At 37.2% G+C, this 16,820-nt stretch overlaps 1 protein-coding gene across 1 annotated transcript; it reads right to left on the bottom strand.

Annotated features, from left to right (window-relative positions):
* Positions 1-15,271: 15,271 nt before the first annotated feature.
* Positions 15,272-16,255, bottom strand: LOC105729192 (olfactory receptor 4K2). The gene has a single exon (XM_012469858.3). It carries the CDS (start codon positions 16,253-16,255, stop codon positions 15,272-15,274), a length of 984 nt encoding a protein of 327 aa, XP_012325281.3.
* Between the last annotated feature and the right edge of the window lie 565 nt (positions 16,256-16,820).

Raw genomic sequence — 16,820 nt, 5'->3', positions numbered from 1 at the left:
TCTAGTTTACATATACTAAACTAAGAGTTGAAAATTCATTGACATACAAGATAGCAGGTCCTGACTTTATAGAATTTATATTGTAAGGTAGAAAGCACATACCTTGGAAAGTAATTAACATAAAATTATACTTGTTTTTTCCCATAGGGGAAGTAGAGTGGTATAGAAAGCTTTTATTATATTTTTTAAAATTATGGAAGGTATCTGCTTATACATAAAGGATGAGTCAGATTTAGCCACGTTAAATGTATGCTTATGTTTCTAGACAAGAAAGTTTTAAACAGAGGGAAGAAAAAGCCAGAATCTATATGTTCAAGAGGTAAAAATTATTTGGTGAGAGATGCAAAGTTTAAAACAAATATAGCTTAAATCTAGAGTACAGAATATTTATCTAGATTAAAAATATTACATAATTTGGAATTTATCTTAATATAGAAAGCCATTCAGAGGAAGAAGCATTGCATTATTAAAGGGAGTATCATTTTAAGATTTTTATTTTTGAAGCGTGTCTCCATCTGGGGTACGCATAATTTATAGAAAGGCAAGACCTACTTTTGAAATGCAAGAGTAAGGAATTCAATCAAGTATTTCCTTTAAAATTAATAATAAACTGGAAAAAAAAAGTGGTTGGAAACAACTATTTCAGAATCCTGGATACTGACTGTTAAAAACTGAATGTTTATGTCCCCTGCCACCACAATCCACATGTTGAAATCCTAACCTCCAATGAAATGGTATTAGGAAGTGAAGACTTTCGGAGATAAATCAGGTCATGAGGGTGGACCCCTCATGGATGGGATCAGTGCCTTTATAAAAAAAAAAAAACTTTAGGGAGTTTTCTAACTCTCCTTCTGCCACGTGAGGATATAAGGAGAAGTTGATGGTATGCAACCTGAAAGATGGCACTCACCAGAACCCAACCAGACTGGCAGTCTGATCTCAGGCTTCCAGCCTCCAGCACCATTAGAAATAAATTTCTGTTGCTTATAAACCACCTAGTCTATGGTACTTTGTGATGGCTGCCCAAACTGACATTAAGACAAAAAGAAAGAAAAACCTGTATTTGTGAAAACCTAATAAATATCAGATAAGAACAGTAAAAGTAAATGGTATTTTAGCCTACGGCTTCTTGCATTATCACTACCCCAACAAACTCCTTTAGCATAATAGTTCCAGCAGGGTGGAGAAAGTGGTGGAAGTCAGCAGCTTTTCTGCCAGAGGTGGCTGATTTAATTTAGAGCTAGAAACAGAAAATCACAAGCCCAGGGGTGTTGTCTAAAACAATAATGACTTTGGTGTCAAAATGTCATGAAATTCAGCCCTGCAGTTAGTCTAATGTTGATATATTGAATGGAACAAGCAGGAAACTGGCACACTAAGGAGATATTTACTAGCAGGATCAGAGAAATGAAATAGTCATGCTGAGCCTTGCTAAGTTTCCACATATCCCTGAAGGTTCAAACAACTATGCACATGCACAAGACTGAATGCTCAGAAGAAGTCAGGGAAAAACATAAGTATCTACTTGTTCCTGGATGAATACAAAGCCTTGCACATAAGCAGCATAGACACAAGGATGTCTGGATGAAAGTAAAAGCCAGAACAACTTCTAAACTGCCTGTCATTGACAAAAGATTAAAAACTTAGTGGCTCAAGATGATGCAGCACAATCTCTCTAACTAATCATTGAGTGACCATTTACTTCTCATCGAGAAGTAACCTCTAGTACACCAAGATTAAATACAAGAACAATAACTAGCAACAACGAAAACCCTAAAGGAATCACTAGTAGCCATATATTTCAGGGGAAACAGATTTTACATAATTAGTCCTGTTAGGTCACTAAACAAGTAAAAATAATACAACAGTAATAACAGCAACAATAACTTCTCAGAGAGAAAAAGATTAAGAACCAGGAGTTACTACAATATATTATCTAAAATGTTCAACTTTAAACAACAACAACAAAAAAAAAAAAACACCTCTAAAAAAGGGAAATTGATTCGGACATAGGAAGAAAAATAGTCGATAGAAATTATTGATAAAGTATCACAAATGATAGATTTATCAAACACACCCTTCAAAGCAAATACTAAAATATATTGAGATAACTAAAGAAAAACATGTTTTGGAATTAAAGGAGGTTCTGGTTCAAGATGGCTGACCAGAAACACCTAGTGCACTCCATCTCATGGAGAAGAAACAAAGTAGCAAGTAAATACTAATACTTAGGATCACCTAAGAGATTGTGCTGGGATTCACCAGGAAAGCAAGTGGACCCATGGAGAGCAGAGAGGTGTGAAATAATGAAGCCAAAACACTGCCCACCCAGGACTATGCAGAGCTAGGGGAAACTCCCTAACACAGGAAAAGAGTGAGTGAGTGAGAGTCCCCTGGGGACCCACACTTCTGCCATAGACATTTGTAATCATGAGCATAGGAGAGTTCCTTAGACACCCTTACCCACCTCTCCCCTCCAGACCAACATAGAGAACCACCTGGAGTCCATACAGAGGCACTGCTCAAGCCCACATGGAATTTCACTGGACTTTGATCCCTCAGCAGCCTGGTGCCAGCTGCTACTGCCCTGCCAAGAAGGGAAGCAAGGTACTTTTGCATGTCCATTGGATAGATGGTACAACCCAGCTGCTGAGGAGCAGCCAGACTGCACACCGTGTGACCCTTCCCCTTCACTGCTTCTTACCAGGGGTTGGTTGCTCACAGGTTTAGGCCCCCAGCACAGCCACCCTGCTGCCACTTGAACACTGTGATCAAATCTCTGCATTCCTCTGGGAGCAGAACTCCCAGAGGTAGCTGACAAGCCTTGTACAATGTCTGCTGGCACTTTCCCCACCCCTATGGGGAGAGCAAGGAGGGAGGGCACATTTGCAGGCCTCCAGCACTAGATACCACAATGGACATACAAATGAGCAGTAGGCAGACTATGCCCCCACAACTTGCTGCCTCCACTGCTCCCTGTCAGATGGGGCTTGCCACCTTCCAGTCCCCAGCACATCCACCCCACCCACAGCGGATCACTGTAGCCACAGCTCTCTGTTCCTCTGAGTACATAACTCCCACAGGAATTCTCACAGGTAGTTGGCAGGCCTTTTGTGATCACTACTGCCTCTGTCCCTACCAACCCCAAGTCAGGGACAGAACAAGGAGGCAGAGCACCTTCCTACGCCTCTAGCATGAACAGGACAGCTGAACTATGTATGAGCAGTGGGCTGCTGCATGGCTCATAATCTCTGCCTCTGCTGCTCCCTGCAGAATAGGGCTCATTGGCATCCAGCCCCCAACACACCCACCCTTCCCCCACCCGAACACTAAGGCCACATCTTAGTTCCTCTGAAAGCCTAGTTACCTGTGGTCAGCAACAAGCTTTTCACAGTTGTCATTACCACTGTCTTCACCCCTACCACTGCCTCCACCTCTACAACACCTAGGCCAGTATGAGATCAAGGAGGCTTGGCACCTTTGCTTGTCCCCAATAGCGAAATCCAGTGCCACTTGTGTGAGAGGAAAATGCAAGTGTGCCATGCTCCCCACAACTGCCAATCTCCATTGTCCCAGCTGAAGAGTCCTGCCCTCACCAGTGAAATGCCCACAGCACAGATGCCAACCCCACCTGAACATTTCAGCTCTGGCCCGGAACACTTCTTAAAACCCAACCCTACAGGCACATGATCTTCCCTTGGGATTCCACTGCCTAAAGGTTCCACCTGCCCTCACCTAAGAGTTCTGCCAGTGACCAAGGGACCAGTCTGCCCCTCCCCATCATAGCCAGCACCTGAACTCTGGGTTAGCCTGACTCAGATCAAGCCCCTTCAGGACTCTATCTACATACTATCCAGTGGGCCATCTAGAGGTTTGGGACCTAAGGAACTACCTAGCCCATTCCAACACTACTGGCACCTGACCACTTCCCCAAAGCTTGAGGCTGGATTGATCTAACCGGTCAACATCACCACATCAATATCCACACATGAGCCCAAAGGTGTAGCCCTACCCCATCCCCATGAAGCAGCAGCATTACCACGTAAGAGAACAGGTGAGCCATGAAGCTATGTGTATTAGGCAGAGTGAAGAAGTTCCACCCCCAAACCACTCCCATGGAGAGTTGCAAGATAGGTATTTCCCATGGCTCTCCACCACATTGTGCTCTGGGGATAGACTACAGTGTGCATCTTAACTGGGAGTCACAAGCCCCAGAACAGGGCATGATAGGAAAACAGATCATGTTCCTCCTATATAGGACATGGAGATGGTGCAATCCCCTTCAACTCCCACACAGACAGAGCATTTTATTGGGTGTTCCCCCCAGCCACCTTCACCAGGGCTGGTGCTCGTGCTTGCCATTGGGATATTCGTGGGCAAGCTGTGAGGTCCAGCTCTGCCGAGATGCGGCCCCTGACCCCGTGGAAAAGAAAGCTGAGGGCACCTAGCACTCCACTGTCTAGCCCATCACTAGAAACAACACAGAGCACCGCACAGTGAACAAAGATCAAGTACTGATATGGTTTGCTTCTGTGTCGCCACCCAAATCTAATGTCAAACTGTAATCCCCATGTGTCAGGGGAGGGACCTGGTGGGAGGGGATTCAATCATGGGGGCAGATTTCTCCCATGCTGTTCTCATGACAGTGAGTTCTCACAAGATCTGGTGGTTTAAAAGTGTGGCATTGAAATTGCCTTTGTAAAACTGTGACTTAGACAACGAAAGAGATTAACTTAACTGGTTCCATCATGCTTCTAACCTCCAAGCTGTCTTGCTCATTCCTGGGTGTAGGCAGAACTAACTTTGGGAGAAACTTAGTTTACAGTTTATAGTTTCAAACAAAGATGATAACAGCCCTTTCCAAAATTAGACCTCCCTCTTGCCTGGGGACTAGATTGACTTTGTATGACACACAATTAAAAACTGGAGGTTTAGGAGTCATGCAGCTGGAGGCTACCAGATTCTGACCCTCCCTAAACTGTTCCTAAGGTCAATGCTTGAGATATTTTGCAGACCTTGCACTTGATAGATCAGCTTTCACCACCCAGATCGATAAACTGGCTCATCTGATCTTGTGGCCCCCACCAGGAACTGACTCAGTGAAAGAAGACAGCTTCAACTCACTATGATTTTATATTGAACCAGTCAGCACTCCTGGATCACTGGCTCACCCAACCCACCAAGTTGCCCTTAAAGACTCTGCACCCTGCATACTCAGGGAGGCTGATTTGAGTAATAATAAAATTCCAGTCTCCTGCACAGCCGACTCTGCATGAATTACTCTTTCTCTATTGCAATTCCCCTGTCTTGAGAAATCAGCTTTGCCTAGGCAGTGGTCAAGGTGAACCCATGGTCAGTTACACCACTTCCCTGCTCTCTCTCTGTCTCTCTCTCTCTTTCACCTGCTACCATGTGAAAAAGATTCTTGCTTCCCCTTTGCCTTCTGCCATGATTATAAGTTTCCTGACATCTCCCAGTCATTCTTCCTGCTAAGCCTGCAGAACTGCAGAAAATTAAACCTCTTTTCTTCATAAATTAGTCAGTCTATGGTAGTTATTTATAGCAGTATGAAAATGGACTAACATAAATATGTACTCTTTTGTTTGTGCCATAGCTGTCTCTTAGCTGTAGGCTCCTGTAGGTCAAACTGCATGACCCAATATAAAATGAGCCAACAGAAGTGCATAGGACTATAGAAGCAAAATCAAAAGACCTTATACACATAATCTACAGTCTCACCCTGGAGGGAAGTGGGGGAAAAGGAGAGGAAAAAAATAGGGCAAGAAAAAATATCTTATCTATCTGAAAATAAATTTAAAAATCAAAAGTGGCAGACCCTCCTGATGAGAAGAAACCAGTATAAAAATTCTGGCACCATAAAAAATCTGAATGTTGTGACACCACCAAGGGATCACACTAGTTCTCCAGCAATGGACCCTGGAGTGGATACTCAGAAATGACAGATAAAGAATTCAAAGTATGAATTGCAAGGAAACTTAACAAGATCCAAGAAAAGGTGGAAAATCAACACAAACCAAATACTAAAGCAACTCAGGAAATAAAGAAAATGATAAGAATCTTTTAAAAAATTAATCAGAACTAATGGAATTGAAAAAAGCACTAAAGGAATTGCAAAATACAAGTAAAAGCTTTATCAATAGACTAGACCAAGCAGAATAAAGATATTTAGGGTATAAAGACTGATCTTTTGAACTAACCCTGTAAGACAATAATAAAGAAAAAGGAACTTATAAAAATGAACAAAAGCTTCAAGAAATATAGGATTATGTAAAGTGACCAAGCCTACAAATATTGGCATCCCTGAGAGAGAAGAAGAAAAAGTAAACAATGTGGGAAACATATTTGAGGAAATAATTTAAGAAAATGTCCCTAATCTTGCTAGAGAGGTAAACATACAGATAAAGAAATAGAGAGAGGCCGGGCACTGTGGCTCACACCTGTAATACCAGCACTTTGGGAGACCAAGGCTGGTGGATCACTTGAGGTCAGGAGTTCGAGACCAGCCTGTCCAAAGTGGTGAAACCCCATCTCTGCTAAAACACAAAAATTAGCTGGGAATGATGGTGTGCATCTGTAATCCCAGCTATTTGGGAGGCTGAGACAGGAGAATTATTTGAATCTGAGAGGCAGAGGTAGCAGTGAGCTGAGAACACCTGCAAGACACCATATAAAACATTACCAAAGCGTATAGTCACTAGACTATCCAAGGTCAATACTAAAAAAAAAATCTTAAAGGCAGCTAGGAAAAAGGAACAAATTACCCACAAGGAAAAACTGATCATACTAAAAGCAGACTTTTCAGCAGAAACCCTACAAGCCATAACACATTAAGGACCTATTTTTAGCCTCCATGAAGAAAAAAAAATCCAAGATTTTTATATCATGCCACTAAGCTTTATAAATGAAAGAGAAATAAAGTGTTTTCCAAACAAGCATTAGCTAAGAAAATTTGTTACCACTAGACTGATCTTACAAGAAATGTTCAAAGAAACTCTAAATATGGAAACAAAAGGATGATAATAATCATCAGAAAAGGGATATATAAATACAAAGCTCCCAGACCATAGAAAGCAACTATAAAATTGAAACTCCAAAACAGTTAACAATACTATGTCAGGATTAAAATTTCACATATTGATATTAACCTTGAATGTAAATGGCCTAAAGCCCCTGCTTAAAAAAAACATGGTGACAAGGCAACCATCTTCTATATAAAAGAAACCCCCTTACTGACTAAAGACACATTAAGCCTCAAAGTAAAAGGATGGAAAAAGATATTTTGCACAATGGAAAAGAAAAGCAAGCAGAAATATCCATTCTCATATCAGATAAAACAGACTTTAAACCAAAAAAGTTAAAAAAAAAAAAAAAAAAGCCAAAGTGGCATTATATGATTATAAGGAAAAAGTTGAAAACCAGAAGATTTAACTATTCTAAATATATATGCACCCAACACTGGAACACTCAGACTCATAAAACAAATACCATTACACCTAAGAAAATAAACTAATAGCAAAACAATTATAGTTGGGGGTTGGGGGCAGGCACAGTGCCTCTTGCCTGTAATCCCAGCACTTTGGGAGGCCATGATGGGAGGACTGCTTGAGTCCAGGAGTTTGACACCAGCCTGGGCAACACAGTCAGATCTGATTTAATATAGTTTGGATGTGTGTCACCACCCAAATCTCATACTGAAATGCAATTCTCAATGTCGGTGGTGAGGTCTAATGGGAGGTGATTGTATCATGGGGGTGAATTTCTCATTAATGACTTGGCACCATTCCTCCTGGTACTGTTCTCATAATAGTGAGTAAGTTTTCATGAGATCTGATTGTTTAAAAGTGTGTATCACCTCCCTTCTTGCTCTCTTGCTCCTGCTTTTGCCATGTGACATGCAAGCTCCCATTTGGCCTTCTGCCATAATTGCAAGTTTCCTGAGGCCTCCCAAGAAGCTTAGCAGATGCCAGCTTCATGCTCTGGAAACAGCCTGCAGAATCTTCAGCCAATTAAACCTCTTTTCTTTATAAATTACACAGTATCAGGTATTTCTTTATAGCAATGCAAGAATGAACTAATATATCACCTCTACACATTTAAAAAAAAAGGGAGGGGGAAATTAGGTGGGCATGGTGGTGTATGCCTATAGTTCTGGCTACTTGGGAGGTTGAGGTGGGAGAATTGTTTCAGCCCAGGAGGGTGAGGCTGCAGTGAGCCATGATCATTCCACTATACTCCAGCCTGGGCAACAAAGCAAGACTCTGTCTCAAAAATAAAATAAAACAATAGTGCGGAGTTGGGTACAGTGGCTCACACTTGTAATTCCAGAACTTTGAGAGGCTGAGGTGGGAAGATCACTCGAGGCCGGGAGCTTGAGAATACCCTGGCCAACATGGTGAAACCCCATCTCTACTAAAAATACAAAAAAATAGCCAGGCATGGTGGTGTGCGCCTGTAATCCCAGCTACTTGGAGGCTGAGGCACACGAATCACCTGAACCCAGGGGGCATAGGTTGTAGTGAGCCGAGATTGAGCCACTGCACTCCAGCCTGTCTCAAAATAATAGTAATAAAAAAAAATAATAATAATGGGAGACTATAATAACCCACTGAAATCACTAAATAGATTATTGAAGCAGAGAATCAATGAAGAAACTCTGGACTTAAACTGAAAAATATACCAAATGGACCTAATAAATATCTACAGAACATTTTACTCAACAACTGCAGAATATATATTTCTCTTATCTGCATATGGAATGCCCTTCAAAATCAACCATGTGCTCAGGCATAAGGCAAGTCTCAATAAATTTTTAGAAATTGAGATTATATCCAGTACCTTCTGAACCACACTGGAATAAAATTAGAAATTAATACCAAAAGTACTCTCAAAACTATACCAGTATATGGAAACTAAACAACTTGCTCCTGAACAACTTCTGGGTAAATTATGAAATCAAGACGAAAGCTGTAAAAATTCTTTGAAATAAATGAAATAGAGACACAACATACTAAAGTCTCTGGGATATAGCAAAGGCAGTGCTATAAGGAAATTGTACAGCATTAAATACTTACATCAAAAAAATGGAAAGATCTCAAGTTAACAATATAATGCTGCACCTCAAGGAGCTAGAAAAACAAGAACAAACCGAACCCAAAATTTGCAAAAGAAAAGAAAGATGTAAAATCCAAGCAGAAATAAGAGAAATTCAGACAAGAAAAGGATACAATGTAATCAACAAAACAAAAAAAAAAAATTGGTTCTTCGAAAGAGTAAACAAAATTGATACCACTAGCAAGACTAAGAAACAAAAGAGGAAATTCAAATAAATAGAATCAGAAATGATAAAAATGACATTACAACTGACACCAAAGAAATACAATAAATAATAAGAGACTACTATGAACACCTCTATGCACACAAACTAGAAACCCAGAAGAAAAGAATTAATGTGTGTAAACATACACTCTTATGCAACATAGCACTGGCGCTCCTCTCCAGAGCTATCAGGCAAGAAAAAGAAATAAAAGACATTCAAATTGGAAAAGAGAAACTTTATTATCTCTGTTTGCTGATGACATGATTGTATACTTAGAAAACCCTAAAGACTCCTCTAGAAGATTCCTAGACTTGATAAGCAACTTCAGGAGAGTCTCAGGATACAAAATCAGTGTACAAAAACTGGTACCATTTCTATACATCAATAAGCTTCAAGCTGAAAACCAAATTAACAACTTAATTACATTTACAATAGCACACACAAATATAAAGTGCCTAGAAATACACTTAATCAAGGTGGTGGAATATCTCTACAAGGAGAACTACAAAACACTGATGAAAGAAATTGAAGATGACATAAAACAATGGAAAAACATTCCATGCTCATGAATTAGAAGAATAACTATCATTAAAATGACCTTATTACCCAAAGCAATCTACATATTTAATGCAATTCCTATCAAAATACCAATGTCATTTTTCAGAGTTAGAAAAAAAATTCTAAAATTCATATGAAACCACAAAAAACCCCAAATAGCCAAAGCAATCCTAAGCAAAAAGTGAAAGAATAAAACTAGACCCCTACCTCTCACCATATACAAAAATTACCCCAAGATGGATTAAAGACCTAAATGTAAAACCTGAAACTATAAAATTCTTAGAAGAAAACCTAGAAAAATTATTTTGGACATTGGCCTAACTAAGCAAAGAGTTTGTGATGAAGACCACAAAAGCAATTGCAACAAAGACAAAAATAGGCAAATGGGACTTAAACAAACTAAAAAGTTTCTGCACAAAGAAATAATCAACAGAATAAACAGACAACCTACAGAATGAGAAAAAGATATTTACATATTATGCCTCTAACAAGGGATTTATATCCAGAATCTACCAGGAACTCAAGCACCTTAACAAGAGAAAAGCAAACAACCTTATCAAAAACTGGGCAAAACACAGGAATAAACACTTCTCAAAGAAGAAACACAGATAGCCAACAAACACAAGAAAAAATGCCCAACACCACTAATTATTAGAAAAATGCAAATTAAAGCCATACAAGATACCATCTCACACTAGTCAGAATGGAGTAGCTGGCAAAGTTCTATTTTGTGACTTGAAATGTGATTATAATGGTTATAAATATATAATTATATTTATAAATATTATAATTACAAATATTATAAATTATAAATATTATAATTTGCCTTATAATATTTCATTAAGATAAATATATTTGTATATTTTTTTACCTTGGCTTTACATTACAATGAAAAGATTGCAATAATAAAACATATTAAAGTAATGGTTATTGACTGATTGATGGAGTCTCCAATCCATCCTCTATTAGCATGTTTTCTTTTGCATAAAAATCTTGAAATCTGCAAATTGATTTTTTAAGCCAAGGTTCTCTATGCAAAGTAGATTCCACCAATTAGATGTACCAAATGAGCTTTAAAAAGCATAAGTGAGGCAGAGGGCATCTACTGATGTAATTGATGCTGGTAAGCAAGATGATGATGAGATGTGAGGGGATGCAACTGTGGCAGCCATACCTGTGTCCAGTGACTATTCACCACCTTTAAGAGTGTTGAGGGTGATGAAGGAGTGGCAGTGACATCAAGGCTTTTTGCCTTTTGCCTTTACATCACATTACTGGGGTAATGTGCTCTGGAACACAATAGCAGCCTCCAATGCATGTTCCTGTAAGGAATGTTCCTTATGAATAATTCTTTGAATTATTCATAAGCATTTAATACATTGTATTAAATCTGCTTAATTTACCCAGTGGTTTATGTTTCCTTTACTATATGGGACAACCAATATAAGTATACTCTAACAAGAAAAAAAATTAAATATAAATATATTATATTTAAAAATGACTAATTAAATCACTATTTCTAGTCTCAAACTAAAAAAAAAATTTCTTTAAATTTTCTTTAACAAGTGGCAAGTGGGAAAAAGGAGAAAAATCTAGCTTTTATTCATGGCTTCAGATTCCTAGTACAGTTAAAAGGTAAAGAAAAAAGATAGGCAAATTAACAATGGTCTTGCATTTACTAGTCATAAAAATGGAAAAAACCTGGAGCCTCCAGTCCTAAAACATTTTTATTTAAAAAAAAAACAGATATACATTTCCTTATATTGGCAGTGTAAATTATCAGAGTAAAAAATAATAATGAACGTGTATTATTTTAGTACAGAGTAGATACTGAAATTTGTTTTACAAAAATCAGAGAGAAAAAATAAACAACTTGTCAATTGAATTATATCAGCAATAATACAGACAGAATACATCAATCAGTGATCGCATAGACATTTTCAATCTCATTTGAGTGTTGGTCTTGCTAACTCCAGAATAATTTGTGCATATTTATCTCACAGATGTAACCAAGAGCATTGAAAATAATTCCAAACAACAAAGCATAACAGAAACATAAACTGAAAAACTATCAAATTGCTTAGTGGATTTCATTGGCATCTGAGCATACATGTAAGAAGTTCACGTGAACTAGATTTCTCCAGCTGTTTTCTTCTCCCTGTTTTTCAATTGACACATACATCTGAAAATCATGGAAAATAATATCAAGGGAAAAAAGGGAGATAAGAGAATTACTCCAACCCTCTCAACAATTTTGCTTTAACTCTGTTGTTTAAAAACTCATGGGTAGAGAAGAGTTCTTAAGTTTGAAAATACATTCTTTTTTCTTTTTTCTTTTTTTTTTAAATTGTACTTTAGTTTCTGGGGTACATGGAAGAAGAATTGTCTTGGGCCACACATAAAATAGACTGACACTAACAATAGCTGATAAGCTTAACAAATAAAATTACAAGAAAATCTCATAATGTTTTAAGAAAGCTTACAAATTTGTGTTGGGCTGCATTTAAAGCCATCTCAGGAGTGCATGCAACCTGAAGGCCATGGGTTGGACAAGCTAGACCTAAAGCTTATACAGTTTGAGGACATCTGTTTTAGGGAAAAAAAAATCGAAATAAGTAATAAACGGTTGTTAGGTCCCATTCTAGGGCCTTGGAGGAAATCCATGCAAAGGAGGAGTTCTAAAACTTAAGCTTTACTAGCTTTATGTAAATCCACCATCATTATACCATAAAGTATTTATTCTAAAAGTTTTCTTAAGCATTTTCAGAAACAAACATAATTTAAAATTTTTATTGCTATTACATATATCCAGTTCCTCCACATATTAAAATTTTTTATCTGTTTTCATCTGTACCTGATTTTTAAGCGTTTTTCCATCTGCATTTGGTTATTCTGCTTAATATTATTTAGTATTTTTTACTATTGTCGAGCTTCATGGCTTCCTAAACACTTAGAGGAAGATGAAGTTGCTTGTCAACATGGTCTGCTTATGAATGCTTTGGAACTCCCTAAATTGTGTTATTGTAAATTGTGCAGATTACTTAAAACTATACTTGTCTTGTTACATTTACATTAACTAGTTTCCGCTTATCTTCTATTCTCTGCAGAACATCATCTCTGTCTCTGGATACTCTGGTGGCAACTGGCACCATCATTACTGTTGCTTAATGAGTCCATGGCCATGTCACTGCAGTTATCCTTGGTAAAAGAGTGCCAGCATCTTGTCTAAGAGATATGTCCCAATCTAGGGCCTTGGAGGAAAACCATCCACCATGAGTCCCAGAGTCCTAACTAAGATTTTTTTAAGTGTCTATATAACATGAGGAGGTATCATGAATATTGACTTCTCACACTAAGGCACCAAGAAATGGGGTAGATATTTCCATTTATACATGGAAGTCCTCCAGTGGCTTTCTGTAATCCTTTTTGTCAGCTACAGAAATTTACTATCAATCCAACTACTCAATCTCATTATTGACTTGCCTTATAGCTCCACCTTTAAGGGTATGTTGGCAAATGTTCTTGAGTTTTAGAATTCTGCACAAAAGCACTGAAAATTGATAACACCTCTTCCAAAAGATTCCACAGTTTTATATTGCAAAAAGCAGTACAGTTTTTAAAATATTCCCTGGACAAATAAATGTATCACTGAAAGAATTATTTTGAGTATTTTTTAAACACCAGGTAAAACATTCTACATAAACAAGGTCCTTGAATCTGAACATATTTGTACATATAACTGCAACTAAGAGAAAATTCACACTTAAAACCTAAATTGGCCTATTTCTCTTTTTAAAATAGAATTATGCTAATTTTGTGCTTACATAAGGATGTTTTATTTTATGTTAATATTGTAGACATTATTATCTAATAATTTCAAAGCTACTCAGACTTTAAACACAATATCAGACTTTCAAGCTGTAAATTTGTTCCTTATTTTTTTAGTACATTAATGAAGAAAAAACACACAAACCAATGAAGAAAAATACATTCCTTTTCTAATTTTGCTTAAAATGAACATCTAAGAATGTTCTATTTTAATTGTCTCTCATAAATGATAATTAATCAATTTTGTTTGTCTTTATTTATTCAATCATACTAGAAAATAACCTGATATTATCAAATACTGTGGTTGCAACATATCTTTCCATTTGTGGATACATGTTGGATCGTATATAGGACACTATATTTTATCAATATCATTTAAAAAATTCTAAATAACAGTTAACTCATGTTATTTCATTTGTTTGCCATCATTTAAAGATGATTTGCAAAGCAGGATATACAGAATTATGTTTCTTTCACACTTGCAATTCCAGTAAGTACCAGCAGCAGGTGGTAGTGATAATTTGCATACATTAAAGCTAATATTGACCCTACCAGGCTTATTTATAATAGTAACAAAACCTATTTGTGTACAAAAACATGCTTATTACATTGACAGTATATTACTAAATGCAGATTTCTTATTTTTACATCCAAATATTTCAAGAACAAAGTAACCAAAATGCAAAGCAATATAACACTTTAAAATGAAAGCATGGACTTTCCATAAATTCAACTATTATAAGCTGTGTCTCTTAATTCTAGCTTTAACTTCTTGAAAATTAAGTAACCATAGTGTCTGTACAAAACAAAGTGTACTGCTCTGTAACTCATTACATAATACTTTCTGATTTGCAGAATTCTCCAGGTTCTCTACTCAATTCTGCATTATCAGAAAGAAATATCATGACTGTATTGCTTTGATGATGAACTAAAAGTGATTGGTAAAGACTGCTACACTTACAGCATTTTTATGGACATCATTAACATTTATAATAAAAATATATCTAGAGTTTTCTTTAATAGAAGAGATCACAAATTGGTTTAAATGTTAAGTAGGAGTGGCTTGGGAAAGTATGACGAAAATCATTGCTTTTCTGTATGGAGTTCCTAAGGATTATAGAATCTCATAGTTTGTCATACTTTAGAATCATCTCATGGAACGACTCAATTTCTAACTGTGTGTAATTGTCATTATCTCCTAGTTCTGCTTTAATCTATATTTCTTCTTTTCATTCCTTGGTCCTCTTTTCTAATAAATTGATTATTGATATTGAATGTTCTAACTGGAACTGTCACTCCTGAAATTTTTATAGTCCTTGTTTCTGGAATAAATTGTTCTCATTTACTTGCTTTTCTGAAACTTCAAATATACTTTGAACACATTCATCTTCATGAGAATAGTTTCAACATTCACTGACCTTGAGCCCTCACAAATTCTTGGCAATTACAATTTGATAAGAACTCTCTAGAAAGAAGAGCCTAACACAGCATTGTGACTAATGTTCAGTGTCACAAAAACTGTGACACTTAATGCCTTAAAGGTAAAAGCTAGAAGTTAAGTAGAACTAAAAGATAAGATGAAAAATAATGAGAAGGCATTGCCTTATTAAAATTTAGAAACCTATTTTTCAGTTTCCTCATGGCTGTCTTTACTTCTTCATTCCTCAGAGTATAGATTACTGGGTTCAAAATGGGAGTAAAGATGGTATAAAACACAGACAGAATCTTGTCTATGAGAAAGCTGCTTAGTGGCCACATGTAGATGAAGATACATGGCCCAAAGAACAAGAAGACAACAATAAAATGAGCTGTACAAGTAGAAAGGGCCTTAGACGATCCTCTGGAAGAATGATGCTTCACAGTAACCAGGACAGTAACATATGAATCAAATAAAACAATAAAGCAAGACAAAGCAATTATGCCACTTGTTGAGATCATAAAGAGGCCCAGAACATAAGTATCTACACAAGCCAGCTGGAACACCACCGGAAGGTCACAGAAAAAGCTGTCTACCTCATTGGGACCACAGAATGGTAACGTGAGGGCAAATATGACCTGACTCATTGAATGCATGATTCCCACAATCCAGGAAGCCACCACAAGAGCAACACACACCTGGGGACTAATGATTGAAGCATAGTGCAAGGGCTTGCATATTGCAATATACCTATCAAAGGACATGGCCATGAGTAAGATGATCTCAGTGCCAGTGAAAAGGTGGAGAAAGAATATCTGGGAAAGGCAGCCATTGAAAGAGATGGTTTTGTGACCTGTTAGGTAATCTGTAATCATCTTGGGGGTGGCAAAAGAAGCAAGAGACATATCAATGATTGAAAGATTGGTAAGCAGGAAATACATAGGGGAGTGTAGGTGAGGGTCCACTATAACTGTGATGACTATGAGGCTGTTACCCACCATTGTTGCCACATAAAACAATGAAAATACTATAAAGAAAAACATCTGTAGTTCCCAGGAATTAGAGAGCCCCAGTAAAACAAATTCAGACATGGTGGACTTATTGGCCACATCCATTGTCTTGATTTATAGGTAGGAGCCTGTATCAAAAGAAAAAAAAAGAGGAGAGTCAGATTCAATGGAAGAAAAAGATTCATCTAATAATTTACTTTCAGAAATTTTATTTTCTCTATAAAATTTATCTTAACTATTCTTTCCATTCTTCTCATTTGGTATAGTGAATTGAAAGGAAATTATGGAATATTAGAGCTTATGGCAAAATACTCCTTAAATCACAGGTGTTGAAAAGAACACTTTCTTTTCTGGTACTAAATGGCAATCCAACCAAGATAATATCATTCTGAACAGACCTACCTACCTACCTATTTGTCCATCTATTCATCTATGTAATCCTAAAGATAACAGTAAGCACTTACTTTATGCTGACAATGTGTGAAACATACATACACATATATGTTTAGTCATTTGGAATTTGTCTATAAAGATATCCTGACAAAAACATATAAAAATTATATCACTTGTAAGGGCTCTTAGGCAACATTATAGTGAAGTTTCAATGGACAGTTGTAGAGCTCTTGTAAATTTCCAGAGATGAACTGTTATAGTATTCCCAGATAAAGTT

The sequence above is a fragment of the Aotus nancymaae genome, unplaced genomic scaffold, assembly GCF_030222135.1.
Source record: "Aotus nancymaae isolate 86718 unplaced genomic scaffold, 86718_ANA_hifiasm-v0.15.2.pri h1tg000011l, whole genome shotgun sequence".
Taxonomy (NCBI): Eukaryota; Metazoa; Chordata; class Mammalia; order Primates; family Aotidae; genus Aotus; species Aotus nancymaae.
This window is presented reverse-complemented; position numbering and strand designations above follow the sequence as displayed.

Coding starts and splice junctions, on each gene's coding strand:
- LOC105729192 (XM_012469858.3), bottom strand. CDS start 16,255: ATGGATGTGGCCAATAAGTCCACCATGTCTGAATTTGTTTTACTGGGG.